Source organism: Martes martes (assembly GCF_963455335.1).
Source record: "Martes martes genome assembly, chromosome: 4".
Taxonomy (NCBI): Eukaryota; Metazoa; Chordata; class Mammalia; order Carnivora; family Mustelidae; genus Martes; species Martes martes.
Genome location: NC_137891.1, coordinates 129,548,488 through 129,571,622, shown reverse-complemented (window position 1 = coordinate 129,571,622; position 23,135 = coordinate 129,548,488). Strand labels below are relative to the sequence as shown.

Sequence of the window (23,135 nt, the reverse complement as noted above, 5' to 3'; positions counted from 1 at the left end):
CTTTCAAGAGCAGGAAATATAGCTGACTTTCCTAACACATAAAAATAGACACAGAGTTCCATGAATTAAGGAGACAGACAAACTCGTTCCAAATAAAAGAAGAGGACAAAATTATAACAAGAGCACTAAATGTAATGAAATAATATATATACCTTCTCTTAAAAAGAGAATTTAAAATAATGGACACAAAAATACTCAGTAGACTTGAGAAAAGAGTGGAGGAACTCAATGAGACCTTCAACAAAGAGACAGAAAACAAAAACAAACCAGAGATGAAGAAATAACAAAAATTTAAAAAAAAAACCTAAATGGAATAAATAGTGGACTAGAGGAGACAGAGAAAAAAAATTAAAGATCTGGAGGACAGACTAATAGAAAGCAATCAACCTGAACAGGTGAGAGAAAAAATAATACAAAATGAAAAAGGACTTAGGGACCTCAGTGACACCTTCCAGTGTATCTACATTTGCATTATACAGATCCTAGAAAGAGAAGAAAGAAAAAAGGGAGGTAGAAAGTTTATCTGAAGAAATAATAGGTGAAAACTTCTCAAATCTGGGGAAGGAGACAAAAATCTAGATCCAAAACTCCCGGAGAACCCCCATCAAAATCAACCCAGGAAGGTCCACACCAAGACACATAGTAATTAAAATGGCAAAAAGTAGTGGTAAGGAGAGAATTTTAAAAGCAGCAAAAGAAAACAGGTGCATACATGGAAAATCCCATAAGATTATCAGCTGATTTTTCAGCAGAAATTTTGTAGGCCTGAAGAGGCTGGCGTGATGTATTCAAAATACTGAAAGAAAAAAACCTGCAACTAAGAATGCTCTATCTGGCAAGGCAATCAGAGAGAATAGAAAGAAAAAAAGAATTTCCCAGACAACCAAAAATTAAAGGAATTCATGACCACTACACCAGCCCTACAAAATATGTTAAAGGGGACTCTTTGAGTGGATAGGGAAAACCATAAGCAATGCCATTTACTGGACACTTTCCTACACCATACACAAAAATAAAAATGGATTAAAGACCTAAATGTGAGATAGGAAACCAGCAAAATCCTCTTTGATGATAACCTCTTTGACATCAGTTGTAGCAGCTTCTTACTAGACCTGTCATGGGAGGCAAGGAAAACAAAAGCAAAAATGAACTATTGGTACTTTATCAAGATAAAAATCTTCTGCACAGCAAAGGAAACAATCAACAAAACTATAAGGCATCAATAAAATGGAAGAAGATACTAGCAAATGACACGTCTGATAAAGTGTTGGTATCTAAAATCTAGAAAGAACTTATCAAACTCAACACTCAGAAAACAAATAATCCAGTTAAAAATATGGGCTAAAGACATCATCAGACATTTTTCCAAAGAAGACTTCCAGATGGCCAACAGACGCATGAAAAGTTGCTCAATATCACTGCTCATCAGAAAAATGGAAATAAAACTACAATGAGATATCACCACATTCCTGTCAGAATGGCTAAAAATAACAACACAGGAAACAACAAATATTGGTAAAGATGTAGAGAAAGGGAAACACTCTTACACTGTTGGTGGGAATGCACACTGGTGGAGCCACTCTGGAAAACAGTATGGAGGCTCCTCAGAAAGTTAAAAATAGAACTAGTCTATGTCCCAGCAATGGTACGACTAGGTATTCAGCCAAAAGATACAAAAATACTCATTTGAAGGGATACATGCATCCCGATGTTTATAGCAGCACTATCAACAATAGTCCATTGTGGAAAGAGCCCAAATGCTCCTCAACTGATGAATGGATAAAGAATATTTGGGGTGTGTGTGTACACACACATACACACACACACACACACACAGGAATATTACTCAGCCATTAAAAAGAATGAAATCTTGCCATTTGAAACAAAGTAGATGAAACTAGAGAGTATTATGCTAAGTGAAATAAGTCAGTAAGAGAAAGAAAAATACTGTATGAGTTCAGTCCTATGTGGAATTTAAGAAAACATGAACAGAAGGGGGAAAAAGAGAGGTAACACATAAAACCAACTCTTAACTATAGAGAACAAACTGAGGGTTGCTGGAAAGGAGATGGGTGGGGGGATGGGTTAAATGGGCACTGATTGCGAGCAGCATTGGGTATTATAGAAAGTGATGAATCACTAAACTACACCTGAAATTAACATTACATTGTATGTCAACCAACTGAAATTTAAATTAAAATGTGAAACCAAAAAAAAAAAAAAAAAAAAGAAGAAGAAATTAATCCAGGAAGTCCAAGGTGTGAATAACAGAATTCCAAAGAGACAACCAATAAAATGGAAAGAATGAAAACAGCAAAGAAATAACTGAAGAAAATTTTCCAGGGCTAATAAGAATCCTAGTTTTCCAGAATTAACAGACTCAGGACTGAACAAAAAGAATTTAAGAAGAGAAAAAGTTCTATGTCACATTGTGGGATTTCAAAACACTAAGGATAAAGAAATGATTTTAAATGTCTTTTCCAAAAGGAAAAATGTCACCACAAAGTATGTGAATCAGACTGGCATTAGCCATACTGGACTCCAAAAACACTGAAAAAATGTCTTCAAATCTCTGACAAAAATTGTCTTTCAAAGGAGAAGTGAGTTGGGGGAAATCGGAGAGGGAGACAAACCATGAGAGACTGTGGACTCTGAGAAACAAACTGAGGATTTTGGAGGGGAGGGGGGTGGGGGGTTGGGTGAGCCTGGTAGTGGGTATTAGAGGGCAGGTATTGCATGGAGCACTGGGTGTGGTGCATAAACCATGAATGCTGGAACACTGGAAAGAAATAAAATAAAATAAAATAAAATGAAATGAAAAAAAAGTACAAATCTTTCAGTAGGCCATCAATCAACTATAAAGAGAGAAAAGTATTTCTAGGGACTCGGGAAATATACTTCCTGTGCTTACTTTTCCTAAGAAGATCGAGAATGTTCTCCATCAAAACAAGGGTGTCAGCAAGGAATATGAATTGGCAAACAGGAAACAGTACATGGGACATGTACATACTTTAACAAGTGTCTGTTGTTTATCTGAAATTAAAATTTAAGTGGGCATTCTGTGTTTTTGTTCACTAAATCCGGCAACTCTAGAATCAGGATCCAATCTAATGGGGTAGACAAGTCCCAAAATTAAAGTTAAGCAGTAGATCTAAAATTTACCAGGTCCTGAGTGAAACAAAAGGACAGCGGTTCTGCAGGGTTGTCTTCAGAAAAAAGGGGCCTCTGAAAAATGGGGTGATTGGGTAGCAAAACTTGTGGTCCTGATAAAGGTTGTTCATTAAAAAACTTCACATAATACCTTCTAGTTCCATCCATGTTATTGCAAATGGCAAGATTTCATTCCTTTTTAATGGCTAATATTCCATTATGTTTATATGCCACAAAACAAGTGAACACATGAATACAACAAAAGAGCAACAGACTCATAAATACAGAGAATAAACTTGTTGTTGCCAGAGGGATAGGAGCAGAGAGATAGGCAAAATAGGCAGATGAGGATTAAAAGGTACATACTTTCAATTATAAAATAGATAGGTCACAGGGATGAGAAGCACAGCATAGGGAATAGAGTCAATAATACTGTAATAACTTTCTCTGAGGACAGATGGTAACTACCCTTGACATGGTGAGCATATGGAAATGTATACAGTTGTTGAATCACTACTGTTGCACACCTGAAACATTATGTCAACATTTTTACATATAATTACATATTATATTACATAAAAGGTAACACTATAAGTCAACTATAGGCCAGTTAAAAATTTTTTAAGGAAAAAAACTTGTTGGCAAACAAAATATAATTAAGAATGTTAATACCCTATGTTAAAGCAAACTAAAATGTGAGATGATACTAAGCCACTAATAAAGCAAAAGATTTGACTTTGATATGGCCTGGCATTGAATAAAGTTTATAGAGTTATAATACAGTCAAAGTCTTTTGCTTCCAACTTCTAAAATCAACCTACCAGTGGAACAAGAAAGTTTCTGTTAAAGTCACGGAACTGAACATCATAACAAATTTGATTACGTAAAAGGTAAATATAGAAAGTGGAAGGGGAAGGGAGAGCAGGGTAGCAGGATAATATCCTCCTTTTATATAAAGAGGAATCAAAACACTGACAAAAGTTAATGGAACAAGAAATAGAGGTGTTAGTATACTATTTAAAGTCACAGAAGTAACCATATGAAAATCTAAAGGTAATAATCTAACTGCAAACAAGGGAGGAGGAAAGGATCAGGTGAAGATCCTGAGTTAAATCTTCATTTTTCATAGCAGGCTGACAATGGATACTTTTTTTAATGCATACTTTCTAACATTAATAAAGCACAGAACAAAAGAGTAAGCATATTGCTTAAAGCTATGCAAAAAACCACCAGAGAACTAAGGCCAGTGTTACAGACTGAATGCCTGTGTCCAGCCACAAATTCATATGCTGAAATCCTAACCCCCAATGTGATAATCCTAGGAGGCAGAACTTTTGGGAGGTGAATGGGTCATGTGGGCGGAGCCCCCATGAACAGGATTAGTGCTCTTAGACCCCAGAGAGCTCTCTAGCCCCTTCCTCCATTTGAAGATGCAGAGTGAGGACTTCTGTCTGCACACTGGGGAGCAGGCCCTCACCAAAAGCCTGACCACACTGGCACCCTGATCTTGGACTTCCAGTCCCTAGAACTGTAAGAAATGAATTTCTGTCATTCACAAGCCACCCAGTCTATCGTATTCTGTTATAGCAGCCTGAATTCACTAAGTGAACCAGAGAAAGAAGAGAGGGTCTCTGGAATGAAATTGTCGGTAAGGAGTCATAGGACAGGAGACCATTGCTTTTATTGCCTTTATAAGCTTTTCATAAATATTCAGTTTATCTTTATATGCATATATTATACCTATTATATCAATATAGATTTTTTTAAATTAAATCAAGTAATACATCTGGGCTTGTAGTGTGTTCCAACAAATTGGTGAGAACTTCTTGCTATTTTAGGAGAGGTTCTTCAGTAAACTGAAGACAAGTTTTCTTGCTTGACTTAGATGCCAAAACTGAAACGGAAGAGTTTTGGCCTCTTAATCTTACCTGTGTCTCTAACTGAATCACATACTGGGGATGGTATTTCCCTCTGATTTGGTAACTGCTGCATCCATGTTCAAAACACCTCTATAAGCTGAAGTTTTTGTAGTAGCCAGAAGGTGGCATCAAAATCAATTGAGTGGAAATCCCAAAGAACAGGACCATATGCAAGTATCAGGAATAACTTCCCTGAAACTCAATAGGCAGAGAAAGTTACATCAACAGAGCACTCTGTTTTCCTTTGAGGTCTCTGTCTTATCTGTGTCAACATTTTAGAAAACTCCAGTGCTTCTCCAAGAGTCCTTTTGGTTAGGCATAGGATAAACAAAGCACAAAATGGCCAAATTCTACATCCCAAATATTATCATCATGCCATCTCTAAACACGAAATTTAAGCTTAGTTATAAGGAAGGTCTTTGAGAGCGGAGAATCTAAAAGTTGTTGTAAGTACATCATGACACTAACTTTAGTACAAATACTCTGTTACAATCTAACAAGAATTTCCTGGACTATTTCCTTTGGGGTTCTTAAATTAATTACACATCCTAACATAGATGCATTTCCTTTTACAACAGAAATGTGTGTGTGTGTTATTTTAATATTTTACCAGTTTATGTTCAAGATTTTTAGGACTGGTAAATATGCAACACTTTATCATAGGACTGTACTATAATTTATTTAATTAATCTCTATTGTTGGCCATGTAGGCTGTTCCCACTTTATTACTACTATTTCATAGTACCTGTATCACTGTAACATTAGGAAATTTTATGCAAATTTCCACTAGATAAGTTTCTAGGAGGAAAACTGCTGAATCAGAAATAACATACAAATTTGATGAGTATTTCGTAGAAGCTGCTTTTAGACAATAGGCTTGGGCAATGGAAACTTGATCAAGGCAGAAGGGCCCAAAGTGACCCTGACTGAATGAATACAACAGGCCCATCAGGGGACCCACCTCAAAAGATCCATAGGTTAGATAACCCATGGGCCACTTACAACCAGCCAGTTACCAAAACAGGGAAGTTCATGTTTCCATACCTCCTCACCTTCCCCCTTTAAAAACAGCCCCCACCCACTACCTTCCTTGCAGATCACCTCTCCTCTACTGTCTGGCCTGCCGCTCCCTTGAGGTGTATTCAATAAATAGCTGGGGGAGGGGCAGAAGGAGAGGGGGAAGAAGGCTCCCCACTGATCAGGGAGCCTAAAGCAGGCTCCGTACTGATCAGGAAGCCTGATGCAGGGCTCGATCCCAAGACCTGCAGATCATGACCTGAGCCAAAGGCAGATGCCTAAACATCTGAGCCACCCAAGCGCCCCTGCCTCAGATGAATTCTTGCTACTGCAGCGCCACTGGCTTCCACCTGATAGTAACCCCACACCTGGTGTGTCCCATTCCATCTCCTGAGAGGGAGACACCACATTTAGATACCACAGTTTTGATAAATATTATATTTCATTTCATATATTGTATTTCATTACCACAGTAGAAAATTAGATGCTTTTTCCCCACTTATTCTGATTAGCACTGTAAAATTTTAATGTTTTAAATCTGACAACCTAATAAACAAAAAAAGTATTAATTTGCATTTCTTTAACTGTGGTTGTACAGTGCCTCATATGATTACTGGCCATTATGTTATTTTGTTTATGACTTGTTTATGACTATGTTATTATGTTTATGACTTTTGCCAGCATTGATACTGAATTATTCTTTTCCTCTTTGATTTTGTCATGCAGTTCATATAATAAAGCTATTGACCCATTGTTAGATACATACATTGAAAATATTTTTTTCTGGACTGCCACTTATCTTTTAACTTTGTATACAATGAGTTAAGTGGCAATACAGTGGCAATATATTTTTAGATAGACTTCCTTACCCATAATTCTATAAACATACCTCTATGTTTTCTTCTGTTACTTCTTTTATTGTATATTTTATGTACAAAATCTTCAGTGTTTCAATATTCATTTTGGTGTAAGGTAGGAGATAAATACCTAATTTTTGAATAGTATTTCCATTAATCCAGTACCATATAACAATTCATCTTTGTTACTGATTCAAAATCCCACCTTTATCACATTCCAAATTTATATTTATAAATGTATTTACTTCTTTCTGCCTATTTCTATGATAGTTCCACACTGTTTAAGTGATTGAAATCTGACATTCTCATAAATATTTTCACTTACGATTAAAAACTAACAATCATTTAAACCTTCTTCATAAATTTTCATATTAATATACATTTATTATAAGAATTAAAACAATTGAGAAGCTTAAAAATATAAATTTATTATGTATTATGTAATTATTACATGATAATTATGGTATCAGAAATCAGTGGGGAAAACATATTGCTCAACCAACTATTCTCAGATAATTGCATCTGTAGTTAGAAAAAATTTGGATTCCTACTTCAGTCCATTTACAAAAAAGAAATTCCAAGTAAATTAGAAATTTGAATATAAAATTAAGGGAACCACAAAAATACTAGAGAAATAAAGGTGAATGTTATTTTCAAGAGTAGGAAAGCAGTTCTAGTCATGACACAAAATCCAGAAACTAATCAGTTGCTTTCTTATATACTAGCAATGTAACTGTACAAAGAGAAATTAGAGAATCAATTCCACTTACAATAGCACCAAAAACCATCAGATACCTTGGAATAAACCTCGCCAAAGAGGTAAAGGATCTATACTCTAGGAACTACAGAACACACTCTTGAAAGAAATTGAAGAAGACACAAAAAGATAGAAAAACATTCCATGCTCATGGATCAGAAGAATAAACATTATTAACATGTCTACGCTGCCTAGAGCAATCTATACTTTCAATGCTATCCCAATCAAAATAACAACGGCATTTTTCAAAATGCTGGAACAAACAATCCTAAAATTTGTATGGAACTAGAAAAGACCCCGAATTGCCAAAGAAATGCTGAAAAAGAGAAACAAAGCTGGGGGCATCACACTGCCTGATTTCAAGCTATATTACAAAGCTGTGATCACCAAGACAGTATGGTACTGGCAAAAAACAGACACATAGACCAATGGAACAGAATAGAGAGCCCAGATATGGACTATCAACTCTATGGTCAAATAATCTTCGAAAAAGCGGAAAAAATATCCAATGGGAAAAAGACAGTCTCTTTAATAAATGGTGCTGGAAAAATTGAACAGCTATATACAGAAGACTGAAACTCAATCATTCTCTTACACTCTACACAAAGATAAACTCTAAATGGATGAAAGACCTCAATGTGAAACAGGAATCCATCAAAATCCTGGAGAAGAGCACAGGCAGCAACCTCTTCAACCTTGGCTGCAGCAACTTCTTGCAAGACTCTTCTCCAACGGCAAGGGAAACAAAGGCAAAAATGAACTATTAGGACTTCATCAAGACAAAAACCTTCTGCGCAGCAAAAGAAACAGTCAACAAAACTAAAAGATAACCTACAGAATAGAAGATATTTGGAAATGACACTACAGAGAAAGGGCTGATACCCAAGATCTATAAAGATCTTCTCAAACTCAATACCCCCCCCCACAAAAACACAAAACAAATGATCAAGTCAAAAAATGGGCAGAAGACATGAACATACACTTCTCCAAAGAATACATAAAATAGGCTAATAGACACATGAACAAGTGTTCATCATCCTTAGCCATCAGGGAGATTCAAATCAAAACCACACTGAGATACTACCTTACACCAGTTAGGATCAACAAAAATCAACAAAACAAGAAACAACAAAGGTTGGAGACATTGTGGAGAAAGGGGAACCCTCTTACACTGTTGGTGGGAATGCAAGTTGGTGCAGTCACTTGGGAAAACAGCGTGAAAGTTCCCCAAAAAATTAAAAATACAACTACCCTATGGCCCAGCAATTGCACTACTGGGTATTTACCCCAAAGATACAGATATAGTGAAAAGAAGTGTCACATGCACCTCAATGTTCATAGCAGCAATGTCCACAATAGCTAAATTGTGGAAAGAGCTTAGATGCCTTTCAACAGACGAATGGATAAAGAAGATGCAGTCTATATACACAATGGAATATTAGTTAGCTATCAGAAAGGATGAATACCCAACTTTTGCATCAACATGGATGGGACTGGAGGAGACTATACTGAGTGAAATAAGTTAAACAGAGAAATCCAATTATCATATGGTTTCCCTTACTTGTGGAACATAAGGAATAACATGGAGGCCGTTAGGAGAAGGAAGGGAAAAACAAAGGGAGAGAAATCAGAGCAGAAGATGAACCATGAGAGACTATGTACTCTGGAAAACAAACTGAGGGTTTTAGAAGGGAGGACGTTGAGGAGATGGGTGAGCTGGGTGATGGATATTAATGAGGGCACAGATTGCATGGAGCACTGGGTGTTATATCCAAACAATTTCTCATGGAACTCTACATCAAAAACTAATGATGTACTACTGTATGGTGACCAACATAACAATAAAAAAATCTAAAAACTATAAAGGAAAAAATCAACAGAATTACCTCCTAAAAACATAAACATAATTTTTTTTTAAGATTTTATTTATTTATTTGACAGACAGAGATTACAAGTAGGCGGAGAGGCAGGCAGAGAGAGGAGGAAGCAGGCTCCCCATGGAGCAGAGAGCCCGATGTGGGGCTTGATCCCAGGACCCTGGGATCATGACCGGAGCCGAAGGCAGAAGCTTTAAACCACTGAGCCACCCAGGCACCCCATAAACATAATTTTTAATGGCTCCATTACATTAGAGGCATCATAATTTATCATCATCCACACATTGATGGATATCTGTAGAGTTTCCAATATATTGTTGTTATAAATAACATGTTAACGAACATGTCTGTGTTACACTAGGATTGTCTTTGAATGATCTTTAGGTGCTGCAATTTGTAGTATCCCATTTTTGTTGGAAATAAGTAGGTCATTGGCTTAGATCTAGAAAACTTACTGTTACACAGATCCTTTTAAAAATAGCCTATTTTAAGAACTAGAGATTTAGACATTTGTATGATTTTTTTTTTTTACACCATCTGGTGCTTTCTTTGTCCTTCATAGTGTAAAAGTTTTGTTGGCAATATCTAGGATTTTCTGAGTTACTGAGGTTAAAATAAGAATTACCGCTCTAGATGAGGATTTAGTCCAGTCTCTAATGGGCAACGAGGAAATTTTGTAGGAGTTTGCTCCTCTATCATAAACTCAATCTGATATGATTAAGGATTTGATCCTCACCCACCCGCCCAAATTTCTAGTTTCTCTCGATCATCTGTAATAATTCTACTCTGTGAATTTTAATACTTTCCTGAATCTATTTTTTAAATTTGTATCTCTTGGAATAATAAGCTCCAAAGTTATGGGTGGGCAACATACTGAACACAACAAACATTCACACAAAAGCACACAAAAAATGTTTTGGGACTTACAGTTTTGTTGTTTTTGGTAGAGGTGAGGGCTGCTATTGTTTTTGTATTTTACCTATTCAATGCCAACTTTTATAGAAACAGATTTAGCTATGAAGAACCAGGAGATCTAGTAAAAACCCAGGTATTGCCAGAAAAGAAATGGACCAATGGGAAAGGAGAGGAGAGTTTCTAAAAATGTGAAATTTATGTTATTTTGTTTTTTTAAGGTAAAGAAATAGAAAACTTGCTTTCAGAAATTGGAAACTTTTGTTATGATTAACATTAGAAAGGAATTTGATAGAACATTCTCCTTTATTTCAGCTAGTCAGAGCCATTATCTGTGGTAACCAAGAAGCCCTGAAAAGCCCACCACTCACTGAAGACTTCTGGGTGACACACATTTTCAAAAGCGAAGTGATTTGTCAGTAGGCACTGTGGCAAAAACAATTCTAACTGTATTGTTTAGCTAGTCAGAACTCAGCCTTCCAAAAGCCTATTTCATAAGGCATTTTAAAATATGGCTTCTGATAAAAATCATTCATCCAATTCATCCACTATAATTATACTTTTACTAAGCAGAGTCTTCATGCATTCTAATAAAATGCTGCATAACAATGACAACTTGTCCTAAGTCATATAGTACGAAATTTCCCAATTGCTTATAAAAGGTCTCTAAGAAAAACTGGTGGGAAAAACTCCTTTTCGAATTTCAATCTTCCTACGAAGTCTAGTAGGATTATTGTACAAATTATTTTCTCACCAGCGAGACCCCAAGTCCTGGCCATTACGGCTCACCTGCTTGTACCCACCAACATTTGTCCCACATTTTCCTTAAGCTCTCCTTCCCAACTTAGCTCTTAACTCAGACAAAGGACCTCATGAGCACAATGGCTCATGATGGACATTGAAAATACCTCAAGCAATAATGACTGCCTGAGGAAGAGCTCCGGTGGCCCAGACCACCAAGCCAGTTTGAGCTAAACCCTGACTCACTTCTGCACAGATGGACCATGGAGTGACCTCTGGAATGACCCACAATTAACTTTACTTCATCGTAATACTAAAATCTCTGCCCAAGATGGAGCATGAGCCTTATTTACATACCATATGATACATATCTCAAAAGTATATATATATATATGTGTGTGTGTATATATACATACATATATATATATCTTTAGGCATAGTTCTTTAAGGTTCATGTATGACCTTATACCTACCTCTGCATACGATGACAAGGCTTTCCTATCTAAATATTCATCCTAACCTTAAATAAAAGGAGCCCATTCATCCTTCCTCAGAGAGTTACAACTTTATTTCCTGTGATCAAGTTATTTAGTGCAAATAAAATTCCTTTGTGTGACAACTCACCTGGTGTAGTTTCTACCTGAGACTCACCAAGGAGTGAACTCACGCTGGTTCAGTTACAATTTCTTGGCTCCCCCTTAGACAGTAATATCAGACAAAGGAATGGCAGCCATACTCACTCATTGGGGGTGCCCTTCTGGCCACAAAAGTGACCCTTGCTGTCTGTAGGGTAGGCCACTCTCCTGGGGTCTCCATGTACCCAGGCTGCAGGAACAAGAAAGGACAAAAACTCTATCAGCGACAGCTGACTAAAGGCAGTCTGATTTGAGAAATTAGAATGCATGAGTGCAACACACTAACCTCTCCCCTCAGTCACAGGAGATATTGATTTTCTTCAAAGAGTAATTTCTTAATGAAAAGTAAAATAAAATATGGATGAATCAGTCAGAAAACACATTTCTCTTAATCTCTCAGGACTCATCTGGGTTGTAGCCAAAACCTGAGGTAATGCACTTAGAAAATGACATTTATTAGAATGTGAATTAGAGGGCATACTACAAATGCTTGGTTGGCTAGAAGTCACTTTTTTCCTAGGGCTTAAAACTAAATGACTTCATAGCAGAGCTAATAAATTTACAGTAAATATTATGATGTAATTCTTTTGGATTATATATAAGTGAAAACCATTTAAAAATTCAACCGAATGAAACTGTAGTACCCAATTCACATTGACTAGTTCTTTATGACTTTATGTGCCATTATGAAAGGCAAACATCAGCAACTTTAGCGGCAATATATAATAAAGACTTTTTCTACATCTTGTCAGATAATCTCAAAGCTTAGTATAAATATCAAGTGTTCTCAAACTTAAGGAAAACTGAAGGCTTGATTCTATATTCTCAGAAAATGCTGGGCTTTACATCATATAAATTCATCACCTTTATTTTCCAAGAATCATGAACTTGACCGACAGCGAAAATATAGAATGACAGAAAGTAACAGGCATTAGCTAAATAGTACCACCTAATTCTAACTGAATGTTTCTAACTTTTTCAGTTTGATTTATATAGTTCCTGAAAATCTAGAAAATGCACTAGCCATCTGAAAACATTTGCCTCTGCGTATGGAAAACCTATCTCTTTTTCCTTTTCTTCCTTTAACAGTTGCCCAGCTATCTCCTTACTCACATTTATTGGATTTGACAGTTCATGTAATAATTCAATCACCCTTATGTACATGGCCTGTGTGACTCAGGAAGATAAAAAAAAATCAATTCTGAATGAGAATTTTAATATGGAAGAGAAATTTTTCTCAATAATTTTTCTCATCCATCCAAGTCTTTCCTTTTATTATCTAAGTACCCAGAAAAGTCTTTGTTTCGTTCTTTCTTCAATGTCACAGAGCCAAATAGGTTTCATCTTCTAATACAGTCTTATAAAATCTGACTCACTCAGGCAGTCCTCTGCTGCCTTATCTTCCTGTCTGTATTTCCCAGAACAAAGATAGTGGACTGTAAAGAAAGCATTTAAATGTCATCTAAGCATTCAGTGGCCAATGTCTCTGGATGCTATTTCATTATACTCTGCTTTTATGTCTTTTTTTGGAGTCACATTTTAACTAAAACTAAGAGGTCCACTTTTACCTATTTCCTGCAATATTCTTCTTTTATCCTAAAATATTTTATTCCTTTCCTATACAAATATTAACTCAGAAATGGCATGTAAAGAAGTATTTAGATTGCTAGGTTGGCTTCTTAATGTACTTATGATGTTGAACAAGTCATTTAATTGTTTTAGTTTCAGCTTTCTAATTTGTTGCTACAAAATGGGCATAATAATACCAAATCCCGTAAGAATGTTGAGAATATGAAAAGATAATAAAGTATAATGCCTAACATGGTGCTTTGCATGCAATATAGACTTGGTAACGTTAGTTCCTGTTTTAGGTTTCCCAGATGTAAATCCCGGAGATAAGGACTTTGCTGTGGGTAGGTTAATTTAGGAGATAATTCTAGGAAGCGTAAGTGGGAATGAGACAGGGAAGGAAGCAAAGCCAACAAAAGGCATGTTCACAAGTGGGGTACTGTTGGGGGCAGTGGTGACCCCATCCTGTTAAGGACCTTCTGAGGAACCACATAGAACAAGCTTATTAGGGGGCATGGTGAAATAGCCCACCATAGCTGCAAGCAAACCCAGAAGAAAGGAGGGGCTGTGGGGGGCATTAGCAGAATCTACCATAGTTTCTTTCCCTTTTTCATCAATTAACCAAAGAATTTACTAAGGGACAACTATGTGTCCTTTACTAGAAGTCAATACCAATATAGTTTATATCAGACTTCTCAAGAAAAACAGGGAAAGGAGACAACAAAATTTGCAGAAGCAGGTACCTGAGTGGCTCAGCTGGTTTAGCATCGGACTCAAATTCTGCTCAGGTCATGATCTAGGGTAGTGAGATTGAACCTCAAGTTGGGCTCCACCCTCAACAAGGAGTCTGCTTGAGATTCTCTCTCTCCCCCTCTCCTTTTGCCCCTCCCTCATGCCCATGTGCACTCATGCCCTCTCAAATAAATAAATAAAATCTTTAAAATTTACCGAAGCCATAGAGAAGAGCTGAACCTGGCAAAGACTGAAAAATGACTAGAACTTGGACCAGGTAGCCAGGAGCAGGGAAGAATTTATAGACTGAGGAAACAGTATAATGATAAGAGCTTCAATGTATTAATTACTTACAATGGGTCAAGTTCTATGCTAAATGTATTGTATCCATTGTCTCATTTGAGTCTCGCAATAATTCTATAAGGTAGATGTTATTTCACTCAGATGTTATTTTCACTCAGATTTTGTAGCAGAGCTGCAGTAAAGAGATGGCAGGGAGGGACAGAGAGAGAGAGAATCCTAAGCAGGCTCCATGCCCAGCATGTAAGCCCGACTGCACAATCCCAAGATCATGACCTGAGCCAACATCAAGAGTCGGACATATAACCTACTGAGTCACCCAAGCGCCCCTCAGAATTTTATTTACTTCTCAGGGTCATGGTTTTCAGTGGCATGAACCGTGCTTGAAGTTAGGTTTGTTGCTGTCTAAGGCTTAAGCTTTAACCACCAGGCAGCTGTAATGCTGCCTGCTAGAGGATAAATTAGGAATGAGCTTGTTAGCAGTGGGAAACTACATGGATATTGGCTAGATGAGGATCAGCAGGATGTTGGACACATATGGTAGGAAAGGAGATGTCACAGGTAATTTTGGAACTCTTTCATTTGAAAAGAAAAACTTTGTACTTGGCAGGAGAGGACAAGTATCTGGTTGGGAGGGATCTGGTGCCTGGGGACAAAGAAGAAAGGGACAAAGATTTAATTATCAAGGGAAGAATGCCCTTCCATGGTTCTGTAGTTTTAAACTGAGACAGGTGGCTGTGATATGAAGTCGCTGTTACACCTCTCTTGGCAAACTCTGGCACAGAAGCTGTGTTGCCGACCATCTGTGCTTGAGCTGGAACGTCAAATCTTTGCTAGCAGCTGCAAGGACCAGTTCAACCAAGTCACCTCAGCCAAGTGTATCTGGTTTTATCTCCTCCATCAAGTCCCCATCTTGTCACACCTTCACTGGAGGAATTTGACAGGGGAAAAAAAAGGAGGAAATGGAGACATGCAGCAACAGCATTTTATCTGTTAACAAACTAAGGGACTGCCACATTTTACTCCCTTTCTTAGAATTTCTCTATTCATGGCACTTTTTGGAATCTGCTGTCCAATATGGTAGCCACTAGCCACTTGAGTCCACTGAACACTTAAATGTGTCTTATCTGAACTGAGACATGTTAGAAGTACAAAATACACATCAGATTTTAATGACAGTATGCAGAGAAAAAAGAATTAAAATTTCAATAATTTTTATTTGATCATATCTGAAATAATAGTTATTATTAAATACAATATATTATTAAAGTTAATTTTTCACTTATCTCTCTTTATTCTCTTAACAATGGCTATTGGAAAATTTGACATTACACATGACTCACATTTTTTGCTCCTAGATAGATCTGCTCTAAAATATTTCCCCACAAATGTCAAGGATTTGTTATATAAGCTGATTAATAGTGCCATTACATCAGAGATTTGTTGGGGCACCTGGGTAGCTCATTCGGCTATTGTTCAACTCTTGATTTCAGCTCAGGTCATGATCTTGGGGTCATAAGATTGAGCCCTGCATCATGTTCTGTGCTTGGCAGGGAGTCTGCTTGAGATTCTCTCTTTCCCTCTCCTTCTACCCTTCCCCCAACTCACATCTCTCTCTCTAAAAAATAATTTTTAAAATCTTTAAAAAAAAATAGTGCCATAACTTCAGATTTGCAGGTCAGTCCTTCTCCAACCACATCGTACCCCATGCATCCTTTTTGTAATAAATATTTTGCCATGTTCCTTTTACAATTTTGAAACAATACACATAACAAACTCACCCACGTACATAATTTCTTTTAAAATATCAATATCATGTCCTCATGTAATGTAAATGAGAAATAAAAAATAGTTTATAAAGTATGCATATCAATATGCAAATGCTTAAGTGGCTAAACCAAAAGATAGTGAATGAAGCTAGCTGCACACACCTATAGATAGAATCACTGAATGTAATAGCTATAACTACAAGAATATGTAGGTGTACTTACTATGTAAGAGACTTAAATAATACAAGTGTGTTGTTAATGATATGATTTTCTTAAGTGAATAAATTTTAGTGATTTTTAACAAAAAATTACACTCTTCAAATTCCCTTGGTATTCACTGAAACCATGCAAAAATAACATTTGTAATTTTAAAACAGAAGTTCTAGATTCAAAGACTTAAAAATGAGTAGTCATCTACATGAGGGATATGAGGAAGTCAGGCAGTAAGTGAGACAATTCTTGGTTGTATAGAACTACCCCAGATATTGCAAAACATCTATGTTTCCTGGCTCCCATCCACTAAATGCCAGTAGCAATCCCCCTCAAACACTATGACAATCAAAAAGTCAACCCAAATTTTTTGAAAGACCTCCTAGTCAGTGGTACTGCTTCAGTTGGGGTCCACTGGTTTATATGTTCATTCACACACTCAAAAATATATAAAAAAAAATACATATGTATGTATATCCCAGATTATCTTTTTTGCTTCCATATTTTATGGGGGTGCATATATCATGATGTTCTTTCTTATAACTTGATACCATTTACTTTTATTCAGCTGACCACCACCTATGATGACTTTCAGATAGGTCCATAAATTATTTGATGTTTTTCCTTCTAGAGATGGTGCATAATTCCCCATCTCTTCCGTGTGGACTAGACTTAGTGACTTGCTTCTAATGAACAGAATGTGGCAGAAATTACATTTGGGTGACTTCCAAAATTAGGTCATAAAAGGCATCCACAGCTTCATCTTTGCTCTCCTTCTGATCACTAGCTCTAGGGCTTGAGTTACTCAGAAAGTCCTATAGGAAAGCCCACATGACTGCCAGCTGTCTGTGAGTAGTGAAGCTTCCTGCCAACATTCATGTAAGTGAGCCATCTTAAAGCCTGATCCTCCACTTTAAACAAGCCTTCAGCTGACTGTAGCCTAGGCTTAAATCTTGACTGAAACCTCATGAAGCCATGAACTTGGAGCCAAAGCCACCTGGCGAAGCTGTTCCCAATTCTTGACCACAGACACTGTGAAATAAGAAACATTTGTTGCCTTATGGAGTGATCAGCTATGTAGCAATAAAGAAGCAATTACTATACAGCTTTTAAAAATATTTTATATACTTGAAATATTTAATCATTTTCTCTTCTCCGATCTAAATATTCATAATAATTAAATCCTCTTTTCTATTTGATTTGTTTTGTTATGTTTCTTAACCCATAGCTACAATTGCTAGGATTTTAGTAATTTTTGTTTCTTCACTATATGATTTAATACATGGAGTCCTCAACTTGATATAGATATTCCCTAGGTCCTAACCAATTATATAGCACCTGATACCTATTAACCTTAATTCTTAAAAGAAAGTTAGCATGAAAAGCTTTAAAGTGCCAGTCTAGAATATGATCAAACTCCCATTCACTCATTCATTCACACCGAATTGTCAATTATCACATTTCTATCCATTTAGTCATTCACTCATTGGGCCATACTTACTGTGGTAGGCACATAAAGACTCTGAGGATGTAGAGATGAACACATTCATATTTAGTATATTATTTCATAATTAACACATTCTCCCTAAGGAAACTATATTTCATCATGATTAGCCATTGTAGCAAGAGAATGGCTTCTGAAGAATGCTAAGAATTATCTTTAGCTTAATGAAGTCACAACCTTAATTTTAACTGTTCTTCAGGTTGTAGTCTTTACTAGAACACATCAAAGTGGTCTCCGCTGCCTTGAATGCAGCAGCTGGTCCTTTCCTCCTTTCCCAATAAGTGGAGAACACCAAGGGAATTTGCTTTCACCTGGAAGAGATAGTATTGCATCTCACTATCTTCCTTCAAGGTCCTAGGACATCCTAGCTCTTTGCCACAATTTAGTCTGCCGAGTTTTGATACTCTTATTCCACAGGGCACCACACAAATTCCTTACGTTGGTGACATCCTGAGATCTGGAGAATACTAGAAAGCATGTGATCTCAATGCTTCCAAAAGACTTACGTCTAATGAATGGGAAATAAATCTTAGGAAAATGCAAGCCTTCTAAAACAGATTTGAGGAGTCCAGTAAGACAGCTCCTCTAAGGTGAAAGATAAGTTGCTGCACCTTGCATTCTCTGTTAAGAAAGAGGCACAACTCTAATCACCTACCAGATTTGAGCAAAACCCAGAGGGGAAAAAAATGTTTTTCGACACAATCAATTCTACTGTATATGTAGATCTACCAGTAGGTATGGCATAATGTACTCAATGGTGCTCAAAATATCTGTCAGAACCGGATGCTGTATGCAACCTATGGAAAATGTCTTTTAGAGAATCATAGTTGGGGGTCCCTAGGGTTTTGGAGAAAATTCATGTGGTTTCAAGCAAATAATTGTTCTTTTGAGAAGTTGCTCCTGGACCCTGAATGATCACTCAATGACATAAGAAGCCCAGCATAAACTAGATGTTATCTGATCCATCAAGCCTAAAGTTAGCTGTGCTCAACAGCACTCCATTATTGAGCAGAAGTGGTATATTCATGAGAAAGTCATGAAGGCACGAGAAAGTTACATAAAAATACTGCTTACAATAGTGTGTTGACTCTTGAGGCGCTGTCTTAACATGGACCTGTGACTCATGAAAGGGACCTTATGATAGTTCACTGGGGGAAAAAATTAAACTAGATTTATAGACGGTTACAGAGAAACTGTTGGTACCTATCAGGGGAAATGCTCCTGGTTATCTACTTTGACTGGAAGAAGAAATGACTTGAATTACTTGTTTATTCATAAATGGAAGTCAACAATTTGGCCACATTATCATGGACTTGAAAATAGAAATATTAGACAATCGGTGGCAAGGAAGTTTGAGAAATAACTAGAAGGACTGAACTCAAAATGGACCTAGAATATGAAGATGTTGAGGTTTCATATGGTTACTGAGTAAAGACTCTTTTGTAGAGTATCTTTTTTTTGTAGGTATCTTTTAATGATTAAATGTTAAGACATTCATTTAATGATTTTGTTGAAAAGTAATCATGACAACAGGGATGAAGATTATGTGGGAATTTTGAAAACATAGTTTTATCCAAAAAGGCTGACTTGGCTCCTAACAATGCTTATGTGACAAATTTGCCAGTAGTGGACGACCAACCCTGAACTAGCCAACCTTATGAACAGCTGAATACCCTATCAAAGATCCATTTAAAGCACTACTTAGGAAGCAATACCTTTCAAGTTTGGGTTGTTATTTTTTTAGAGTACAGCAGGATCCTAGCAGGAAATACATGTTATATTCACACAGAAAATTGTAGAGAGTTTAGTAAATAAAGATATGGGTAGAGTTATGGGAAATAAGAGTTGATGCAGAACCCAGAGGCTAGCAACAATTGGGAGCCATTTTCACTTCTATGACTGAACTGGCAAAGGGGGAAGAGGTTACCCGGATCCAGAAAGAGAAGCCAAATGGAAACGCTGACTGACAAGACTGGAAACCTTAGGGAGAGAGGTATAGCTAACCTGAGAGGACTTTCCAGGAAGAGAGCCAGAAAAATACATTTCACAAACTCATTCTCCTACCCTCCAATCTATTATTGATACCTCCCACTGACCAAACCATATCAGAAGCTGCAGGATAAGAGAACTTGTTGATGTAATCCTTAGGGTTATATGTGAGTTTCTCAGAGGACAGAGCAGGCTGAAGAGCAAGTAAAGAAGGAAACTAGAGGGGACAAAGAAAAATACACAGCCTCTATTCTGAATAAGTGACCAGCCTACCCAAGGGTAGAACTTTAGATACAATCAGCAAAACATTTAGACATGGGGTGCCTAGGTGGCTCAGTGGGTAAGGTCTCTGCCTTCAGCTCAGGTCATGATCTCAGGGTCCTGGGATCGAGCCCCGCATTGGGCTCTCTGCTCAGCAGGGAGCCTGCTTCCCTCTCTCCCTCTCTCTCTGCCTGCCTCTCTGCCTAATTGTGATCTCTCTCTCTGTCAAATAAATAAATAAAATCTTTTAAAAAACCCATTTAGAACATTATTAAAAACAAAAGAGTAAACAAAATAACCAGAGGTATAAGATTTCAGATTTTCTTTTGTCAGAATTTAGTGCCACATAGAGGAGCAAGAGAAAAGAGCAGAAAGAAGAAAGACACACATTCTAAACTTCAGAGTCTGAAATGGAAGGGGTGACAGTAGGAGGTAAAAGTGGGAAATGCATATTTTTAAGAAATCTTTGAAAAAAAAATAGACAAAGCATTGAAAGAAAATGGGAAAACAACCAAATACCCAAGAAACTAAATAAATCTTTTTACATCTTTGTTGTTTTCTTTATTAGCAAGTCTGACTCTATGCTGTTTACTTTAATATACTTTTTCTAGTTTTCTAGGTAATGTTGATCTATCACATTCATAACCTGTTTAAAGGTTTTGATTCACATTGGAAAAGGAGGGTTGTTTTTTTTTAAGGTAAGGAAGTAGTTGGAAATAATGACAGAAATTTATTCATTCTTCATTCTTTCTACAGATATTTTTTGAGTGCCTGCTATGTGTCCTTGTTCTCTGAGCCTAAAGTCTATTGGGGGAAAGAGATCTTAATGAGTGAATCACACAAACATAAAATTATAATTCTGACAAGCACTGCAAATGAGCAAAAATGGTACAAAAAGAAGGATTCATAGAAGCCAATGACCAAATGAAAGAGGTCAGGGATGATGTCTTTGAAGAGGTAATGCAGGAGCTGAGACTTGAGAAATGAATGGATGCACAAAGAGGCTTCCGTTAGATGGACACCTGGACGAAGTCCCTAGGAGGGGCGTGATGGGTACTGCAAAGGAAAAGGAAAGCAGTGTGGTGCACACACAGGCTGACTCACGGTTCAGATGTGAATAGACAGGCAGTATCCTAGGTTACTTTCTATATGAACTACAGAGAGATGGTTTTAGCATAATATGTTTATCAGTGCCAGCATACAATCCACAGCAGAAGCTCTGTTCTCTTCCTATTCAAATTTTCCTTGAAAAACCTCAAGGTCATCACATATTCACTCATCTTGGTGTTTGCTTAATTGTAGTTCCATAATTGGCAACACCCCTTGTTTTATATGAAGGAAGAGCTCTCATCATTCTTGAAAATTGGTGTAATTTATTACATCTGAAAATTCTCCATGTAATATTCATTAATGTCTACTAATAAATACATCTTTTTTGAAAGATCCATGAAATCATTTGAGGTCTTCCTGGCCAAAAACCCCCAAAGAATGAGATACTGTCTGACATAATTTTTTTTACTCTATAGGATGAGCATTAACTGAAGGAAAAAAAAAATCAAGCCTATATTAGTAAGTGTCTATTAGCATAAAGACTGTGCTCCCCTTTTTAGTGTATACTTATTAGAGGCTAATTTTGCAAACAACCACGGAATGTAGACAATGACAGCGCAGTGAAGTGAACACACACTCAGTCCCATAGAGTTAAGACCAAATCTATTAGATTATTCATGGCTTTTGCTTGCCGAAGAATACCTGCTTTCCACTTATTCCCCTGACACTTGCTGTTTTAAGCCCAACTCTATGTGTGAAATTAGGAAGGGAAGAGAAGGAGAGAGAGAAAAGCATTAGGAGACTATCATGGGGTTCTGGTCAGTCCCCTTTCTTAGTAACCTTTATTACTTAAAAGATTTCTTATCTTCTTCTTCATTAAATAAAAGTCACTATAGTATGGTGGTTAAGAGCACAGGCTCTAGAATTAAACTCTCTGGGTTGTATTGGTGAATAAAACTAAATGACAAAGTGACACAGCAATTGATACAAATCTAGATCAATTGCCTACTCCCCTTAATTTTCGGCTTTAGAAATAACTTTGAAAGACCACTTTAAGCAAAATTGGTACATTCGTGTGTGTGTGTGTGTGTGTGTGTGTTGCATATAGAGAAAGAGAAGTTATTTGTAAAACACTCCTATTTGGGTAATTCATAGCAGATAAGCAAACACTGGTAAGAGATGGGTAAAAGCTTTATTCAAGTAAATTATCCTTTCACTCCTATCAAGGATATGCATGTTATTGAAGTACCAGGAGCAAGCATTATTATCTAGTATTATCTTTCATTTCCAACATTTGCAAAACATGTGCCTGTTGTGCTCTAGGGTTGAGTCAGAAGTTGCAGCCATTAAAAAGCCCTCTGTCAAGGAGAAAACGTGATTAGACCAACTGCTTGCACTGACACTTAAAAATTAACTACAAATCTGTTTGGGGCAGCTAAGGCATTCCCTAAACACTTGCTGGTTGGGAATGTTGGCTTTCAAATCATTATTTTGTATCCCTTAAAGGTACATTTTAACTGTCTTAATATGTGAGAAACAGGCCTGCCAAATTGTGCTTATGGCTTTTTAACACAAGCAATTTACAAATGCAATGAAGCAGATAATAGGACACATGATACCAAATTTGAAAATCTGTGTTGATGACACTTCTGCTGTAGAAACATTTTTGGAAGCAGCCCTATATTCAGTTGACTGGATAAGAAAAATGTTGTCTACCATTTCACAGGTGGCCTCTTCCACCCAATGGTGAGCTTCAGGTCATGTCCTTGAGCACAAATCAGTCTCTCTCATGCTAACAATATTCTACTTAAAAAGATCGAGAATGCACGCATTCAGCAAAATATAACAAACAGAAAAAAATCTCACCAAAACACTAAAAAAATCTG

At 36.9% G+C, this 23,135-nt stretch overlaps 1 protein-coding gene across 1 annotated transcript in view; it reads right to left on the bottom strand.

The window, feature by feature from the left end:
- Positions 1-23,135, bottom strand: part of SLC44A5 (solute carrier family 44 member 5) — a gene marked incomplete at both ends in the record, with an annotated part of 379,734 nt that overhangs the window by 81,523 nt on the left and 275,076 nt on the right. The window contains one exon of the mRNA XM_080802269.1: positions 11,971-12,055. Within this exon, the coding sequence (XP_080658395.1) occupies positions 11,971-12,055 (85 nt within the window). The remainder of the gene's footprint in view (positions 1-11,970; positions 12,056-23,135) is intronic.